The 20,791-nt window shown below is 44.6% G+C and overlaps 1 protein-coding gene across 1 annotated transcript in view; it reads left to right on the top strand.

Moving 5' to 3' along the window:
* The first annotated feature begins 6 nt into the window (after window positions 1–6).
* LOC100746381 (B-cell receptor CD22) overlaps window positions 7–20,791 on the top strand; it is a 319,222-nt gene continuing 298,437 nt past the window's right edge. Inside the window, exons 1-2 of the mRNA XM_003489821.3 lie at window positions 7–247; window positions 2,707–3,239. Of these exons, the coding sequence (XP_003489869.1) occupies window positions 3,146–3,239 (94 nt within the window). The 5' untranslated portion in view covers window positions 7–247; window positions 2,707–3,145. The remainder of the gene's footprint in view (window positions 248–2,706; window positions 3,240–20,791) is intronic.

Here is a 20,791-nt window from a genome sequence, read left to right as displayed (position 1 = left end):
GTGTTCGTACCGCGTACCGCGTCGAGCTTTTCCATCTGCTCCAATCGTCGTCGTCGTCGTCGTTTCGTTTCGTTTCCTCTCGTGCACACGCGAACTCCATATATCTGATTTAATTCTCGATCGCGCGGCGGTCCGAGGATCGAGGAAACGTCGCGCGAACGACGGTGTTCCTCTACTTTCTAATTTCGCGAGTCGCTGTCCTCGAGGGGTGCTCGCACAAGGGATTTGAAAACGAAGTCTCGTCCCGGTACGTCACGACGCTTGGAACGTTCGACTTTGTTTAAATTTTTTTAGCATTCAGAAGGGAAGCGTTTAGAGACGCTCGGTTTGAGTAGCAGCCTCGCGAACAGCGAAAAAGGATCGAGTGCAGCGATGTTTCTGAAAGGATTTAGAAGGGCGAAAAGGGTCACGAATGTGTCTGGAAAGCGGATGGCTGTAAAAGAGTGAACGTGCAGCTGAAACCGCTGGCTTGGTGGTCTTTTTCGAGCAACAAAGCACTGGCCCTCTTTCTGTCTCTCTCTGTTTCTCTGTTCCCTCTCTGTCTCGCTCTGCCGCTCGCTGTCTCTTTCTCTTTTTTTCTCTCCATCGTTTTCAGGAATTCCGCTCTTGCCGGTGACAACGAAAGAGCTCGTCGATCGACTTTGCCGGGCACGTGTGTGCGTGGGCGTGATGATATTTGAACTCTCGAAGCCGTCAAAAGCCGGGCCCTTTAGCGGCCTGCGCTTTTGTTCCGAGTACACGTACTCGCGACAGGCATCTGGCATTTAATGGAGATGATCGTCGTTTTCCTTTGTCACCGAGTGGACGCGTTTATTTAATATCTAACGCCGTCGAAAGGCCACGTGTCTTCACTACCTTGCTCCATTTTATATTTATCGCGTTTTCGTCGTCCACTCCGTTTGCTTTCTCACCTCGAAACGCTCCGCGCGAGACATCATTTTTCGAAAGACCCGTACACGACACGTGCTTCCGATGCACCTATATGCTCCTATATACAATTTCCTTTGTTCCTCGATCGACGTCGATGGCTCGCCAGGAATAATCGAAAGAAAAGTTCTTAGCGCGATGCAAACGCGTTAACGACTCGTGGATATCGACGAACGACTATCTTTACGAGTGAGTTTCCTTTTTCTCTCGTCTTTTTCTCTAAGCGAAAGTTAATGGACTGTTTCTTCGACGGAAATCGAACAATTCGAGTGGTAGACGCGGTACACGAGGGTGTAAACCATCGGTACAAAGCGAACGCACGATGCATATGCACAAGGGATTTTGTGTTGCCAGCTTGCGGACCGATGATTAGAGCTGGGAATAAACCGATAGCAAGATATATGGCTTCCGCAAATGTGTTTCGCGAACTACTTTCCTTAGTTCGTTCTGTGTACATTGTTCCCATTCGACGACACAAATCTTGTAACATTCCGCGCCAATGTCTTTTATTCGTTCCTCTTTTCCTCTCTCGTTTATCATCTCGGTCTTTGAACCAGCGCGGCCATGATAAATTAAACCATGTCGATTTATTAATTCGAGAACGCACAACATGTTGTATAATTGGCGTATAAATAGACAGGTAACGCGGTGACAGTTCGTATTTCACCACTGTCAGCTGGCTCTTTAATTTCGTCGAGCTGAATCGACGCGTTCGAGAATGCGCGTTACCGGGAAATTTTTAATTAACAACCGACCCTTCGAATTTGCGCGACATATGCTCCAACATCGAATCGGCTAAAATACGAACGATTCACGGTTACGATCAATTTTAAAAGGTCATACGTTTTCACGAAGCACGCGGCTGATTTATGCCGTGTCCTAAATACGTGATTCGTTTGAATCGTTCGCGACGAACCGGTTGACTTCGTTTCACCAAGGCGACGATATCGTTTCTCTTGTTCGATCGCGCGTAAATCATCGTTCTCGAGAGAGTAAACGTTAAGTGACTCGCACGGCCCATTAAGTTCCTCCGTGGTTCGATATTATTTTCTGCTACGTACGTCGACAACATTGTCATCTATCTATTTCCACGGGTAAAAAGTAGCTGAAATCGTGTTCGATATTCAGACTATTAACGACCAACGATAAGTTTAAAATTCACGCGTTCGTTCGATGTAACTCTACCTCCGCGGAGATGTCCGGCGCTTTCGAAAAGTTCGTTCAAACGACAGAATCGAATCGCCAGACAGTTCGCGTTAGCTGTCACGAATAAATTCGGCATCGGATGATCGAGCCGCTCTATCGTATCCAGAATCGTGCACCGGTTCTTCGATTTAAGTTACATCACCTACAACGGCGCTTTAGTGCCAAAGTTTAACAAGTCCGTTCCGTCGACGTTCCGCCTGAGGAGATTCAACCCGGGCTCCTAAACTCCGATAATTGGCTGGGCACTATGCATTCAGTGAAATTGCATCGGCTGCTTTGATGGTCGTAAAGAATTCTCGTACAAAGAAACCCGAGCGATTCTTTTTATCCGTTCGAATTGAATCCATACTCGGTACTTAATTGCAAACAGACGACGAGGAAGTACAGAGATAGGGGCTGGCTCTTTGGAGTTCGGGCAGGAATTCTTCGGAGAATTCTTCGGAGAATTCTTCGGAGAGGACAGACGGAAAAAGGAAGAAGAAGAGAGAGAGAGAGAGTCGCGATTACTTAAGCAGAGTCACCGTGAATCGGTGTAAAATTATCTCATCTAGTTGGGTGTATCGAATATTGCAGAGATCGCGGAACGACGATGGTGTCCATGGAGAGTGGAGATCGGCTGCGTTTGGTCTTGAATTCGACGACGGGACACCGATGAAGCAGGAGGATCGTGCGACGAAGTGACGAATCGGTTAAACGTCCGAGTCGGTTTCGGTGTAAACAGGAGGCACGAGAGCTTCGCGAGTTACGATGCGCGTGAAAAGTTGACGACGCCATGTGACGCGAATAAAACCTCTGGGATTCTGGTGCGACAGCATAGTTGCACTGATGCTGGATTGTACGACGTGGTCGTCGCTCGAGTGGTTCCTTTGCCACTGGATGACAGCCGGATGTTTGCCAAGTGACAGTGCTATCCTCGAGAGTTAAACTGGAAAAGGACCAGTCGTTTGTGATCGAGTCACGGTGCTTCGGTGAGGATTACTGCGAACGATAGAAAATCAGTAGTGATGCCGTGATGGGCTACAGCTCGGGATCGTTCTTTCTGGCTACGCTCCTTGTGGGTGGATTACTCTACGTCGTCTTGTTTTGCGAAACGTCCCACGCAACCAGTGAGTAATTTAATGTAATTTAAATGATAATGTGGTATACGATTAATTTTATCTAGACGCGAAATCGTATTCGTATTTCGTATTCGTTTAACGAGCAGTTAAGGTAGTATGAGATTCGACGAGCGACTTTATCGAGATTCGACAAACGCGATTCGACGTGCGTCGTGGGAACGGTTTTACGAGTTCTAAATTGATGTAGGTCAATATTTTCGTAATGCGAAAATACGTTCGCGGTGGATGAAATGATCGAAGGAAAAGACGAACTTGATAACAGGCTCTCGCACGGCAAAAGGCGAGGACTATCGGTTGACCATGGAGCCGACTTTCTCTCGCCGCGTATTTTCAATGATAATACCGTTTATTGTTATAAAAACCATGCGTAACGCTTTCTTCGCTTTCAGACTAAACATCGTACCGACACGCTCCAAGCATTCGAGAAACTTTATTTTCTATGTAAGCTTCCTCTTGCCGAACTTGGAATCTCTTTTCAATCGGAACATCGATTGTTTCGCATAATATCTCGACTTCGCGGCCAAGCGTAAACACGCGACGATCGTCCACGTTTAACGATACACAAAAATGAAACTTCCAATTTCCTTTTATTTTTTCTTTTTATTCGATATTCCAGCAAAACACGTTTAATCGCGTCTAGAATATCAGTGGAACTTTTTCCCTCGTTGATCCCGATCGTTCCGAAACGACTTTTAAAGCGACAATAAAAACGCGCGCGCTCTGTTTATGATACTACTTGATCGTAGAAAATATAGGCTTCTAGGAAAATAGTAAAAGATATCGCGGCAAGGTGGAAGGATAAGGGTGGAAACGAACGCGGAAGAATAAGATGGTGGGAGAAGGAGAGGACGCAACGAGACACAACGAAACGAAACGTGATGAAATGGCCTGTTTAGCTGGGATATACGCGACGCATCGTGAAAAGGCAGCAACGATACAACGGAATATAACCCCCTTCTCTTGTGCTGGCTTGTCGTATCCAGCCTGCACGAGGCTGGTGGACCGACAAGGGTAGAAGAGAGTGAGAGGGAGAGAGAGAGAGGGAGAAAGAGAGAGAGAGAGAGAGTGAGTAAGAGCAAAGAGGGCGTGAACGGGGTGCGGTGGTTTGGCTCAAAGGACGTTGAAGCCAGAATGGGATGCGGACGTTGTCACGGTGGGTGTGAGATGGCTGATATTCTCTTGTTTTCCTTTTCTCTTTCCTTCCCCCTCTTCGTTTTTCCTCCTTTTTTTTTGTCAAGGAGAATTCTCTCTCTATCCTTTTTTTCGTCTTCGCTTTAGTTTTTTTCGTCCGGTTCCACCGTGTAGACGACTAATGTTCCCTCAGCGCACTTGTCCTTGTTCATTTCGTCGACGTAGCGGACAGTCGGAGTAAACGCAGACGAATAGTATTATAATTATTCCCATGATACCGAGTCGCCTTTGTAGCTTTTATCGCGAGTTCGCTATAATTTCCATATCGATGTAGTTATTCCCTACAATATTTCTAATTTATAGAATAGAAGAGCATCGTTTGGAACGATATCTTTCCTGTTTCCTGTCTGTTGATTCGTTATAAAAATTAATATCAATAATAACAAGTTCAACGTACAATTTATACCTGTCTTTTATATCTCACGCTTTTTCCTCTTTCTTAAAGCTCGAGCTTTACGAGGGAAATACGCGTGTCTTACGAGTCTGATCGTCTGTTTACACGTAGAAATATACTCGGAAAGATACCAGCCAACCGACAATTAAATTTCATTGTAAATAGAACGTTTCCCGGTATTATCAACGCGCGTCAAGTTTCTAGTTTTACGAACGTGTTCGTATCGTTTAAAACATCGATTCCGTTCTCTCCTTCGTTTCGTCTTTTGTTCATCCTATTTGCAGCAGCGCACGTTCGAGCACGTTAAATGATGTCACAGTTATTTTCATAAAACGGAATGGCCACATTTACATCATTTTCTAGCGTGTTCTGTATTATTATTTCCAATGTCGCCCGACCACGGTGTGCTTCTGCGTTCTTGAAAAATGTTTGTGGACAGTTTCTTTTCACATCAGTCCTTTGCATTCTGTCTGAGCAACGCATTTCTTTCTCGTTCTTTTCTTGTTTCCCAACTTCCCCTCTAGAATTTCCTCTATCCTCCTCCACGAGCGTAATAACTATTCTTATTTGCCGGCGAATCTTGTTTGTTCTCTTTCTTCCTTCCTCTTCGTTCTTCTTTCTGCTGGCGTTCTTCCGCGCATATTCTCAGGATGTTGAATGGGTTTCTGAAGGGCACTCGAGTCCACGTTCGTCTAACTTTTTGGGTCAGTTTCGGCTATCACCGTTTGCTACAACAGATGCTTCAATAAAAGTTCTCAAGCCCCTTTTCTCGGTGTCGTTACCTGAACGCACCTGCGATCCCGTACTTCTTTTTTCTTTTTCCCTCGATCCATTGACTTTCCATGAGATTGATGATGCTTTACCTGGCGACTTCGTTCTGTAGTCCTTCTCTCTCTCTCTCTCTCTCTCTCTCTGTCTCTGTCCGCTCGGAGAAAATCGTTCCTTTTATCCGTGGAAATTCAAGAACGAAACGGAAGTAACGAGAGGTAAAACAGTTTTTCGAGCGAGCATTCGAGTAGGGAAAAATGAATCCGTTGGAAAACAATAACGATAACGGTACCGAGAGGCCCGCGTGTACCGATAATACATCACATCGGTCGCCCGATGAAAAATGGCTTCACGTAGAAACAATTTCCTGTAAAATATTATGGATCTAATAAACTCGAAGCTTTGTCCTCTCAATTTATCGGGGCTCCATCCGAGCTCGGACTGGTTCGATGGCGCGCGCCAGCAAACATTTTACACCGCTCTTGCGACGGATACAACGGCAGATTAATCAAATTGTGAACCTTTTTTTCCTCTCCTTGTTTCTTTCGCGAATGTAACGACCGAATCGGGTCCTGCGGTTGTCAGCCCCCGTCGAATTACGAAATTATCGACCGGCACATTTTGCCTTGCTCCCGTGTCTGGCTTGTTTCGTTTTATTGGCGTTTGCTCGTTTCAGCGTGAACACCGATATTACGCATTAGAGATTACGTGCTGCCATGCCTGCGAACTGGACTGTCGGCGCGTTCGTTTCGCAAAACCATCGGGCTGCATTCAATCGATACAACTGCGCTTCCATGGAATTATGAGCATTGCCCTGGCATCGGGCTTTTATTTGTTTTCAAGATTTATTTCGAAAATCCCGTCGCTTCGAGTGCATTATACGTACACGCGACGGCATTATGTTGCATCAATCGTATCGTCTGTTTCGCGCGGGTATCGCCGATTGTCAACGGAACTTCCGACTTCGGAGATGTATCACGCGCTTCCAGCATTCGGGTTTAATGAGATTCGACTAACGCGAAGAAATGTGACGAATCGATCGTTCGGATCAAACGAGGAGGAACGCGCGCTCTCGAACGTTGACAAATCTTTCTACGCATTTATTAACACGATCTTCTCGCACGATAATTTATCAGCTAATAACGTTAATAAATTCCCGACTTACAGATTGTAGTTTATAGACTTTTTCCTCTTTTTTTTTCATTCATCTTACAATTTTGCGTGGAATACGATAATCGGACGATTTGTAACTTTAGATTATATTTCGTTTGATTTATTACTAATCTCGTTAGAGGAGAATCTACCAGCATCGGCAGGTAATTTCTGATTCGTAACTTGTACAATTTTTGTTCTCGTCGCGTTAGTTCAGTCGCGCTAAAGGATTCAGTTCCACTCGATTCTCTTTGTTTTCGTTTTCGTCTCGACGATTTCGTGTCGCTTTAATGGAAGAGAGCGATTTAATTATCCGGACGCGTGTAACATTTGTAAGATCCATAAGTTAAATCCTGTCGACCTCGTAGCGCACTGATGCAGGCGAATGGAAAACAAAAAAGCTAATGCTTGTCATCCCGTTGAGATAATTAATATCCATTTGAGCCAATAAGCTGCAAGTCACTGCTGCAAGCTGCAAGTATGTAGGAACGCTCGATTCATCTTTCGCTTCTTCTCCCGGGCATTTCCACGCTGCAATCTCTGTTGCGTGTAGCACACGCTTATACAGAATTTTCGTCTACGCAATCATTATGCAGACGCAATAAAGTACATTGAATGCTTTTCACGAAATTAATTACAATAGCTCAGTTAACGATGGAAACTCGCAGTACCGTGAAACGTATTGTGTCACGATGCACGATGAAGTCAAACGTGCTTAATTAGCATCTAGATTACGCATGTTGGTGCGTCAAACATTTTATTTTACAGAATAACGACAGTTCTTCTAATTAATATATCTCTCGTTTATTTACTTTCACAAGAATAAAGCATATTTCGGGCTATAACTATGGCAAGGTTGGAATTCGACCCTTATATTATCCCTCGCTTACCATTGAAATTCGCAGCGATAATTTTGATAAATTACGTCTTCTGCTCTCTATACATTCGATATTAAATTTCGCTTTGCAATTTCGTAATGAAAAACTGTTAGAGCTTTAAAAGTGCGTCTATTGCCCCGGGCAAGCATTCGTGTACACGCTGCCGAATCATTCGGATGTAAAGGCGTTAACGGTCAAGAATCGAACTGGCGCACACTTCGAAACACGAGTGTCACGCGTCGAATTTGTCGCTGGGTTCTCGCCACCCATCCTTTTAAATATCTTTGCGTCAGCGTTGGCAACAGTGGCATTCCCAGACTGTTTGCCATACCGATAAAAGCAGTGTATCTTGTGGATGCCAAGGAAAAGTGCCTTTAGACAGCCGAGGGAATCTACCTCGAGAAAAAAGTACGATAGGTATTCCGGGCAGACGAGTCGATAAAACGCGTATTGCCGAAGATTTATCAATTCGTTTAGCGAATAAACGTTGAATCAGAAATCTTTGATTCGCGTGGAACGCGGAATCCAACGTTCTTACGTCGAGCTTCTGATCAAGGAGAAGGATCAAGGTTCGATGTTGCAGCTTATACCTTCCACGCGATTACCAACGAATCAGGACGAATGCGAGGAGGAAGCTGCGTCTGTTCTCGATGTTGACGATCCGTTCGATAAGACCAGTTTTAAAGGATTCGTCGACGAGAAGGTGGATTCTGCGGTGACGGTTTCTAATTTTTCCGCTTGTTACCGGATAGCTGTTATCGCGTTATTAATGACGTTTCCCGCCATCTTCGTATCAAACCCTAGTTTGAGCGTGAAGTTACAGCGAACGTCTTCATTGGAAACGACGGCTGATCCGATCATTTATTTTACGGGACGACTCATTTCTCGTACATTACACCTACCAAAGATTTATGTATTTTCGAGGATAGAACTGTACTATCTGCTTTATGACTCGGCAGATGAGCGAAATGGCTTCCCACCCTCGCGCTACCACCATCCCCATCCTCATCCTATGTACTCCCAAAGGAGTCCTTTCTGGCAACGACCGCTGTGCCGCTAAAGCATCGACAACTTTTAATGCTCCCTTTTGATTTCCTGTTCTCTCTGTGACGTTCCTTCGCTGTCACCGGCTTCGCCTTTCTTTTTTCCAGCCTGCCTTTTTTAATTGGTTTACGTAGTTGATCGTATCCGTGTCTCAACTATAGAGGGAGCATCCCGGCAGACGCTAGCAACAAAACGACGTTTAATTTGCCGAGATCTGTTCGCGAACACGGCGAATAATAATGCTTCCGTGTCTGATAGATCGTGTCCGCCGAGTATCGGAATTTTTCACTTCGGTTAAGACACAATTTCAGCGTAACGAACGTGCTATACGTTCGACGAGGAATTGATGGAATACGCTTCTGTCGTCCTAGTTAGTGGGGACTAGGTTTCGTGTTCGGCTCGTCATTTCTGCTGACACTCACAAACCTCGAGCACGGTTCGATTCGAGATGCAGTGATTGATGTAACGATCGTTTTATCTTCGTCTTTTTGTTGACGAACACGCCCGGCATTTCGAGGCTTCGACGAAGGCCCGGGGACGTGCAAATCCCACGGTAACTCCAGTACTAAACAACTAACTAGTAATATAGAGAAAGATATTTAGCCCTTTGTACGCGTTACAGCGAAATTAAACGATTAGCCTCGCTTCAACGTACGGGTCTCTAGATCGCGACGTTTCACGTAAACCGCAAAGATTTCATCGGAATTAACGTTACTTTGTAAAAATACGGGATAAAGATAGCGGCGGTACGAGATAGATTTAGGCGAAAGTACAAGATAAAGATCGATTGCGTGGAATCATCCCGACTAACAACGTTACGTACGCGGATCCATCCCAAACGTTACGTGTTTGAAATCTACGGCAGAAATGGTTGATATCTGATGAAATAAACGATCGTATCCACGGTAATCCGACGCGTTCATGGAAACCGTGGAATCTTCCAGGGAACGTTTACAAAGGCGCCTCTTAGCGGTAATTTTCGCAGAATACTCGATAAGATCCGACGAGAGCAGGCAGAGGTACGCGCGCTAATAAAATAGCCACTTTTGATCCTTTGATCCGCGATTTCGATGGGTGCAAATTCCGGGGAGTCCTTAAACTGTGCGAAAATTCTTGCCACCGTTCGTTCGTCCCTAGTCTTTTATCTTGAATCTTTCATGAAGATGCAACGGTCCGCGAATGGTCGAACGGATACGTCGATGCGCATCCGGACCGTGATAAGCAAGTTCCTCTGTCATCCATATCGTGTCGGAGCTGCTACGTTCCGGTGCATCAAGATAGGAGTAAATATTGGATCGACGACGATCGTTTCCTTCGATCCTTTCCTCTCTGGGGCTTTGCCATTCCCTCCCGTATTATGTACGATGAAACCGCATCGATCGACCTGCGCCACGTTCGAACGTGGGGGCATTATCTGACGGTAATGATGGCGCGTGCATGAATCGACGAAGAGACAAAAGAGGGAGACGAAGAACAGGCAGGAGAACGTAACCGGACAGAAACGGACCATCGCATTATCGTTGCATTCACGCTCGGACAAACCCGTTGAATCGTTATGGATAAGCTATTGATAGAAGAGAAAATGGTTAGTAACGTAGCAGCTCCCCTTCTCGCTTGTCTCTTTCTATCTTTCTTTCTCTGTCTTTGTCAGCACCCTCTCTGTTCCGATCCTAGCCAACGGAAATTCGTATATTTTGACGTCATCACCACGAACAACCCCGACCGGTCCATTTGTAAAATGCTACGCGCTAGAATATTTCGTCGGGAATGTTTCGGACGAAATCGAATCGGTAACAGCATTGCACCATTCCGTCGAAACGATTTAGCGTAGCCGGTTGAAAAGCTTCAGCCTCGATTTGTTTCGCCCAAGTCAAACACTCTGTTTTCCATTGGAAGGTTTAAAAACCGGCGTAATAAAACTCGCGCGTGTTTTCCTTTCTTTCTCTTCCTCCCGCCTTCTCTTTTTAGTTTTGTATTTTCCCGCTGTCTTTTCGTTTCTGTTTCTTCCTTTTTTTTCAGACGCGTCCCTATTAATATTCGCGATAACGTTCGAAATAACGTTCGCGTTATCCAGCGTTACATCGTGTCGGTCGTTTCACATTGCGCGCAACACGATCCCCCGTTAGCGAATATTTAAAGCCGATTTGACGACGACTCGCGTCCGACTTGTCCGTGTCTCCCGCTGCGAGGTTATCGTACGACAGAGACAAAAATACGCGTAGACGTAAAACCTGATTTACGCGCCGCATTTAGCGCAGGAACGCGTCGCGAATAACTTAGGGGAGAACTGTAAAACGACATCCGAAGAAACATTTCGTCGCGCGCCTGTCTTCGACCTCTCTATATCTTTGCGTTCTTTGAGTTCCCCGAGGCTCGAGATTCGTCGGAGAAGAGCGAGCGGATTGCCTTTTAAAAACTATCGCTCGAGCCGCATCGGGTGTGTCACGGTGCACCGATTGACTGGCTTTCGGGGTCGAGAATACGTCTAATGGACTGTTTCCGGTAATGCGATTGACTTTAATTACGACCCTCGAAGGAAAAAAAAGAAGCGACGCGCCTTGGGTAGTGCGGGCTATTAAGTTTAATGGCCGCGCTAGGGAGAGTACAACGAGACATTAAAAATAATTGGTTAGAAAAGCTGCGCTGTCTTCATGGAGCTCGACCTATCACCATCAGGATGCGTCAACACGAAACAGGTGGGAATCGCATAGACTCGATGAACAAGCAGCCGGACATCGATCAAGCCGTAGCCTTCTCCACGGTTCAATTACGCGTTTCATTCGTCCTGATCATTTGCGTATTCATTCGCCGATCGAAGATCGTTTTTAATCTGACGCTCCACTCGCCGTTATTCGCCGGACACTCTGTGTACTCGTTATCGCGTTAACTCGTTATTGCGTGGAGCTCGTTGTTCCATCTGATCGTGAATTTTAACACGACCAGGGGCGAATCAATTTTGTATGAAAGTGCGCGACCGCGTACGAACGTGTACGCGCACTCGCGCGATCCACGATATAACTTTCACTCGATGTTCCGCGGCCGAGTATTTTCCTTGAGAGGAAAATAAACGCCGGGTCGCGGCGCATAGCGCGACACAATCGAGCTGCGAAACTGTAACGAATTTCCGGTGAAACGCGACGCATAATGCACCCGATACGATGACGTTTGCACAATCGTTTAAATAACACCCTCGGCTACATTTAGCGGCTACATACTTGACGATAAATAACATTTGTACCCGCTACCGATTCTCGACGGTCGGCCGTTCACATCGTTTATTTTTGATTAATTGGAAAGCTCGCGTCACCGTCACGTGTTGCCAAACACCCGAGTCGCGATACAATTTGCTGCGACACAGCTTCTGCTCTTTTTTTTCCTTCTCTGCATCCACAGTCTCCTCGATTGCTCTCCATCGTATGTCGCATCTGCGTTGCTTCAAAGTACTTTCTAAAACAGACAGATTTCCGCCATATGCCATTTCGTTGCCGAGCATTTAATACGATTTTTGTTTTGCAACGGATTCTAACCGTACGAGCATCGATTCGTCGATGTTATCTCCGCACGGAGACAGAAGTACATAACGCGTAATCGTGCAAGCATCTCGTCGTGACCGGTAATGCTCCGCGTGGTTTATTACATTGGACATCAGAGACTGTGAAGAGTCTCGGTTGATTCTAGTTCGAAGAGCCCAGGGGTTTCTGAATCGCAGATGTCCTGAACGTTCAAGGGTCCCGAGGGATCTTGGGGGTGCGGGGAGTGGCGAGATCCTAGTGAGTTACGCGATCTCTGATATCGCCAGATTTGCGAGATGGTCTAGAGCCTTTAAGAGTCTCGGAATTGCAGAAATTCTCTCGAATTCCCTTACTTACGAACCTGTTAGACCTCTCGCGTCCCTGCGAGACTTTTAAAAAGTTCAAGCTCCATGTAGAGAGGTGTTCGATGTAAAACTCTTATTAGCCATGAGAACCTACGTTCTTACGATCTTACGTAGAACCAATGTTTCGTTATTGTTTCGTATCGTTAATAGAAGAAGAATCAAGCTTTTCTATCGTTTTAACGTTTTTCATTTTCTAAGCTAATACACGTTATCTATGTTACAATATCGAAACAACTGTGACGTTCTTTATCTTATATCTTGAATCAACTACTTAATGGTAAAGCGATAAATAACGCTTCTCCAACATGGAACAGTTTTACCGGAGATGGAAAGCTTTCACTGACGTTTAGATCGGTACTCGCGTTCTTTAATTAGAATACGAACTACCTATAAATTCGGCATCGCCGTCGAAAAGGGGAACAGGGAACAATTTCACCCCAAATTACTCGTACGCGCGAGTGGATAGTCGCATTGGGAAAGGAATTTATTGGATTGCGGAAAACGGTCGATTCGTTCGTTTCGTCGCGAGAAGGTCTACAAAAGGGACAGACAGCCGGTACGATAGGGTTAGCGTTTGCCAGTTAAAGGTATTTATCCTAATTGTAATTGCAGACTTACGGTTCATTCACTTTCTCTCTCTCTCTCTCTCTCTCTCTTTCTTTCTCTCTCTCCTTCTTCGTGTTACTTTATAGATCTCTCCATCTACCTCTCGTATTTCCCTTTTCCGCTTGCAATCGTGGAACTGTTCTGTCGATTCTATCTCGCAAGGGAACCGATAGGGAAATAATGAAAGTTTAAGCATTCGGGAAGTTTCAGACGCGGATGGATCGCTCGTCGGAGACGTACTCGCGAGTGTAGCACCTCGAACGACAGATTCGATCGTGTTAGAAATAATTGCGTTATCATGGGTAAAAAGTTAATGGATATTCACGGTGAAGAGGTTTGTTTCGCGTCATCCGCGAGTACGGTATCAAAGAGACGCACGCTGACATAGTAACGGCATTTTGTCGTCACCGTAGTCTACTTGGTCGTAGTCGTCGCAGTTGCTCGTCGTAGTTGGTGTTGTGTTGGCGTCGCGTCGCCCGCGTAACCATGTCGCCAAACCGACTAATTTGCATTTAGAAAATGCCTGTCTCTCCCCTCGACATCCAACTACTAACGCTAATCTGATTTCTTCCCGTAAGCAGCAGTTTTTAACTGACGCTCGTCACGCCGTTGCCGCGTCCGTGGGAGCTTTCCGTTTCATCCGATTTCACGTCACGGGGACACGTTTGCAATTACACGGTTCGTTTATACGACGATCGTATCGCGTTAAACGCGACCGCCTTATACCGCAAGTTCCGCGCCACGCTTTTCAGTGTCACCCTGTGCGTATCCCGTTTCCGTTCCCTTCGACCGCGTACGAATTACTAGTCACGTAAATCCATCCACCTACGAGTTTCGCCTCGAGTGGATGGTAATCGCAGACCAAAACCCCGAACGTTTCGTAACGGTGATAAATCGAGGGACGAGTATATCGTTGCGTGTCATTAATATGAATCGAATCGCAATCCCTTCGGCGTGAAAATTAATATCATCTTTGAAGATGGATAACTCGATTCATCGTAAATTCAAATTACCGACACGTTATACCGGCAGGGACTTTAACTGCCGCCACACCGGAAACCTGTTAATGCCGTCATTTTCATAATCGCCAAACGATAGCCGTAATCTTCCGTATTCATTCGTTTCTTCGCTTGGAATACATCGACGAGAGGACGAGAAAACGAATAAATGAATAAATGGAGAGCGTGACGCGGCTGAGACGAACGTAATGTTTCGTTCTGAAATCGGTCTCTAAGATAGCGGTTCGAATCAAGAAATTAATCAGAGCGGCGCGCCGTGTAGCGGCCGACGAGAGGAAGAAGTTGTGCCGCGCGAACAACAGCGTGCGGACGGACGAAGACGAGAATCGAGTCGTTTTGCATGTTCTTGTTATGCGCGTGCTGTATGAGTTATGGGAACTCTGTAGCGCCATTTCTGCTGCTAATGCAATTTTAATGTATGCTTCCGAATTAATGTTGGGGCAAGTAATGAAACTTGCCAACGTGTTTGAATATTTTTGTTTGAACGCGTCGTTGTTTATCGCGCGTCAAGAATTTCGAATTTTTCCTATTTGCACATTTTCTTCGAACTACATTTTCCTTCGTTTCACATCCGAGAATTCGCTATTCCGCATCCACCGACGGATTACAATTGTTTCGTTAACCGTTGGTGGAAATCGAGTTGCGGCGCAAGCCGAAGCAAAATAGTTTTCCGTTTTAATTGATTTACCATTTTAAAACACTTTTGCGTGTCGAAGTGAGCGCACAATGCACGATTCGAGTTTCGTCTCGCAGGTATATATGTTTATTCGTTTAAGCAAAAGTTTGAAATTAATTCGTTGCGCGTTCATAGACCTGTACACGCCGTGTACCGTGTAAGTACTTGCGTACGTAACTTGGGCAGAAGTCGCAAACGAGGATACGTTTTTATCCGTGAAAATATTAATTAGAAACGTTTGTAAAGCCTGCGGCGAAATAGCTTATAGTTTTCGTCTATGCGCGTACTTCTTCGCCATTTTTGTTTCGCTGGTTTTAGAAATTGTCCCAGTAATTTGCAGGAGAGCAGAACAAACAAGTGGAAAGTTTTCGTTTTGCGGACGCAATGGCGGGCAATATTGTCCCACGGAAATAGAGAATTCTCTCGTCGACCAAGTGATTTGTCGTAATTACGGATTTTCCCAGCTTTTCGTTTCTTCTTTTTCTCTTGCTCTCCTATTTCCCCCGTAATACGGTCTCAACGCCCGGATGTAACTCGGGGTTAAAGAAAAAGCAATAAAACCGTCCCGATAACGGACTTATCGAAAAATAATAAGACATTTTCTGTAGGTTGGCCCCTCCGTTTGCCGATCGCACAGGACGTGCCCCATGAACTAGTACGGGCCACAAGCTCTATCCATTCTTTCGCGCAATCATCGTGTTTAGTCTCTCGTATTACATCGTAAAACGCATAATTAGCCGAGCAACGCGCGCATATAGTGGATATTGTGAATTCGATATCACCGATATTGATTAAACAGTAACGTTACTTTAATATCAATTTGATATTATCCGGGCTTTCGATATTAATTTATTTTCACGTTACTTCGGATAATGCAGTTGATTCGACCTTTTCTACCAATGAAAATTAAAATGCACTCGCAAAGAAATTATTGTTCAACGTTTTTACACGAACAACGATCGTCGAATCGTTTATCCAATTTGTTAACGATACCTGAACCGTAAGATTATTTTTACGCGATTCGAACAGGATGCGATCCTTCGTTCGCGAAACGCGACGATCTCGTTAATTTTCTACTATATGTGCACGATATATATCTGAATGCAACGAAGGCTGTTCGTTCGGTTATCGCATCGCAAAGACGCGACGATGAATTTTTTAAAAGACTAGCTACGTTTTACCAGCGCTACGGTGGTTGCCTCTCTTATTCTCTCTCTGGAAAAGTCAACGCGCGTTACCTTACGGAAGATTCGATTCGAGTGTTATTAAAGCATTTCCAGCATCGCATTCGTGAAAGAATTACGAGGCACGGTAATAAGGACCGGCAGACTTCTAGGCCATGGTAATAACGTGCAAGAATTCTGTCTCGTGTCTTTCCTTCCGCTAGTGGTACTTAATTGGACTCGTTTCCGTCTTCTCAGAAATTAATTGAAATTTCCCCTGATACTTTCGTTCTGTGCTCCAACACCACGGAATACAAAAATCCGATGAAAAGTCCAACGGAATAATTCCGGAATTACGACCTTCCCGTTCTTTATCTTCCTATCGAATAAAATCGTTTGCTGTACAAGCGGGCGCGGATATTAGATCTCCATCTAAACGTTTTGCTCGGTTGTCGTCGTTACTTTCCCATGAAAACACATATCCTTCAGCCATGAAAGTTTGTATCCGTCAAGCAATCGATATATTCGACTTTCTATAACGCGAGTTCGCGTTAATCAAATAGCGTGGCAAATAGAAGAACGAAAGTTAAACGTAAGTACATAGAATTGTCGAAGTAGTTACGTAACACTCCGGTGACTTTTGAAATTCTGTTTGTTCGGAATAAGCGGCAGGAAAATTTGATTTGTACAAGCGGCAGGGTGAGAGAGAGGGAGGGGATTGCGAGACGGGACGGAGAATCTACGATAGTTTAGCTTAGGGTTGATTAGTTCATCAATCAACGACCGAGTGTTTACTCCTTCGGCGTCCGATCAATTACCGACTGATCCACAGCGTCGGGTCGTAGGGGACGAACGTCGCTCAACGTTGTTTCGTGCAACGACGGTGCTTCGTAATTTTGAAGCGTCATGAGGTCATTGATGGATCGTCTTCGCTAACTTTCTTTGTACGCTCCACTTCTGTCTTTCGCCGCTTCTATCTATCTATATCTAGAGTTAATCGTCCGAGTGCATCGCCTTAAGAAATTAGTTTGTCGCGAACATCGCTGGACGACGACGACGACGACGTTCTGTTTCTTTCCGAAGAAGGAGACTCTACTTGTTTTTTCTCTGACGGGGCTAGGTAACGTCGTAGCCGGCAGCGAGTCTGCTCTCGCGAAATTAAATTGGTCATTTGTCATTTGTTCGTCGATCGCGACGGCGTTTATAGGACAACGAGAGCAAAGAAAAGGAAAACGTGTTCCTCGAAGGCATCCAAGTTTTTTCAGTTCGCAATTATCGTGACTTTCGATGGAACACGGAAGACAATGGCCGACGTAATTTCGTCGTCCACCGAAATCGGTAAGGAAGCCAGAAGAAATTCTTCCGATGGATAAAAACTCGTAGAAATCAAGGACCGATGATATCCGTTAGACTTGCTCGTCCGTCCGTATTTTGTATTCTTCGAAGTTCTTTCGCGTTTCCATTATTCTAAGGCCAACGAGAAAGTTTCGACTTGCCGCGGATAGGAGTTTCGCCCGGGAAAACAAGAGGATAGAGAAGAAGCGAAATAAAAGAACAATGTCTTGGTTTAGATTCGTTTCCCTCGAACGGGTATTTACTTTTACGAATTAAAATTAGAAATTGCAAAAAATACAGCGCAGCGTCTCTTTCGTTTCAACCATTTTCTTCAAACTTTTCCTATTTCTACTGCCTCGTTTTTTATAACCGTGCACCGGGACGAAATTTATATCAAAATTATTCCGGCTAATATCGAGATGACGAATTCCATGGCGTTAAACTCGCACGATTAATCATCGCGAGACACGTATATTTATGCATACAAACGCGTTCAAGCCTCCGCGTTGCGGCGGCTCTAATTCGAAGTAATTAATTCTTCCGTTCCAAAAATTGTTTCACTTGGCCCGTGAATATACGAATACATGGGAGATTCCCGTTATCTGGAGTGGCCGTTTCCCTCGGCGCTTTATCTACGTTCGAGAGATCCCGAGAGCGCGTCTCGTTTCTCGTTTCTCTCTCGTTGATGCTATTTTAACCCCGAGAACTTGGTATTTTCTCCTTCGTACGTAACTCGGATTCGGCAACCACAGGAAGGAAGAATCACGATTTGTATCTGTGGCCAAGCAATGGCATCGCGATTGGTCGGTCATGGTATCTCCATGACCGCCGAATAAATCTGTCTCGGAGTTCGAGTACCGATATACTCGTCGAATTTCATCCGAAGGGTCGAACGTCTGTGTCGTCGTCGTATCACGTGCTTCTCTATATATTCCTATCCCGCCAGGCGTCCTATCGTACTCTTTTCTTTCGTCGTTCTTTCATCGACATGATTTTTTTCTCGCACGATCGTTCGCGTTACGTTCTAAAGTCTGAATTACATTCCGAAGCGACGCTTCTCCGGCGAACGCGGTTCATTCTTTTCACGGTAATTGCGCTTGTCGTGCAACTTCTTCCCTTGAGATTATACTTTTATGCAGCTTGGTTAAAATTTTGACACGTCCCGCGGCATTTGTTTCCTTCGCCGTTGAAATGAAGCTGCCGAGAAACGTGCGGCCGCTACGTGTCTACGAGTAGAACATGCGCACGATTACCTCGCACAACATACCAAATAGGACGGTACCTACGACGAAGATTTGGAAAAACTAGTCGAGTGGAGAAAATGTTTGTCGATACTTTTATTTTTATTCGCGTACAGTAATGTGCAAAAATCTTGACGGTCTACGTCGCTATTTTTATCATGAAAAGTAAACATGTTTCTAGAAAATATTTCTAGCTACTGTTACGTGGAATATTTAGATACAACCTTCGTGCTATTTCTTGGTTTACAAACTTTTTAAAAATGATGTAGCAAATAGAGCTCTGCTCCAAATTTGATAAAACACGCACGCCACCATTCTGAATAAACTAGCAGAGAAGACAGTAAAAAATGGGCGTCAATTTTTTTCTGAAATATTGAAAACCGAATTTATTACATCATTATTCAACAGCGACGTTGAGAGAAATATTACTTGAAATATTAATTCGAATAAATAATCGAACGAATGTTTCGAGATGATTAATTTTCGCTTTAAATGTTTCTCCGGAAGAAATAACGACAAATTTTAAGCGATATCAAGTATCCATAAGAATATCATAAAGGAAATATTTTCGCTCGATACATAAACGATCCAAAATCTAAGACTTTTATACGGTACAGTACTTTATAAACCGCGCGATATTTTCGTTCGAGAATCTATCGAAGTATTAGCGTCGGCAAATTACATACTTTGAATTTTAAATTAATAAGTATGTCGTCGGTTGTGAACGCTTGGAAGGGAAAATATCTGGAATAGTGGCGGGTGGTAATGCAATTTAGAGACGGCACACAGTGACTTCTCGTGTTCGCGGTGAAACTTACTGCGATTTGATGCAAATCGAATCTACAAGCCTCTCTCCTGTGTCTTCCAAATATCGCGCCTCTCTCACATAATAATTGTGCTCTTCGATCGCAAATTCCGCCGGGGCAATTGCACGAATAAACATTTTCCTTGAAATAATCAAGCAGATAGAATTACTAAATTGCGGCGCGGCTTGGTTCGGTGCGGACGAATCTACATAAACGAAACTGTTTCAAGTTGCTTTATCGAGTGTCGCTGAAATTTCACGAAAAGCAATTCAAAGGGAGATTTTATGTACGATATTTGAGTCATTTGCGCGATTTGTAAAACGTTATTTTAACCAGAAAATAATCCGATATCGATACCTTTTTTTTTTTCAACGAATAGTTTAGATCTTTCGACGAATAAATTTACGTTGTTCAAATCACGTTTGCGGATATTTTATCGCGTTAAAGAGTTCGTATTAGAGGGAACTTTGTCACGACGCTCTATAACTGTATGTCTATCGCGTACTAAAATTTTATTCATTCGCGTAATTGAGTGCCCGATTTTGCTTGCAGAAGCACAGATGAATAATTATTAAATAGAAGTCGCTGTACCGTAATAATATTTTGAATACATTCCGGTGCTGAAATAATTTCGACCGTAATACGTTCTTTTACGAAGCGGCACGGTCAGTATTAATCGTCCGATTGTTTGAATTATCCGCGCAATTTATTTCCCGCGTGCCCACACCCATTACGTACGTGTGTTTAATTTCAACACATTTCACGCTGTCGCGAAGCTTTTCACATTCAACTGTGAATTCTAACGCGCGTGCCTAAATTTCCGATACAATTCGATCGTCTTGATTGGAACGCTAATTAAATTGCGCTCTGTTCGATTCTATCAAGACTTTTCTACTCTTTACTCAGCGGTTACAACCCTTTAACGAATAAAAGTTAATTTTTTAACGTCCGTTCACGGTCGATCGTATTCGTGCGCGGTGAATATCACCGAGATACACGTTAATTGAACATGAAATTCGCAAGAACCAATGACCTTATCGAACGAAGACGTATCGTGTCTGAACGAGAATCGTATGAATATTCGACGCGCACGTGGAAATATCCGAAGAGGCTAGACGTGCTCAGTTAGACGCACGTCCGTTGTGGAACAAATGGCGAATGATATCTCGGTGTTCTATCGTCTCCTCCTTCTTCTTATTTTCAAAATACTTTATTTTGCGCAGCAGATTGTACCTATAGAAATAAATCCGCCCAGTTGAGCAGATAGTTGCTGCGATAACTCACGGTATCCTCCGCCCTGCCTCAGTAGTCGATCCCGCACGAAGCCGCGCGCGAATCCGCACCAACCCGCACCCTCTGTTGTCGACCCCTTCGCCGCCGATCTACCCCC

The sequence above is a fragment of the Bombus impatiens genome, unplaced genomic scaffold (assembly GCF_000188095.3).
Source record: "Bombus impatiens unplaced genomic scaffold, BIMP_2.2 scf_0377, whole genome shotgun sequence".
In the NCBI taxonomy this organism is placed as follows: Eukaryota; Metazoa; Arthropoda; class Insecta; order Hymenoptera; family Apidae; genus Bombus; species Bombus impatiens.
The sequence above is the reverse complement of the archived record's forward strand: the minus strand, read 5'-3'. Positions and strand labels throughout refer to the sequence as shown.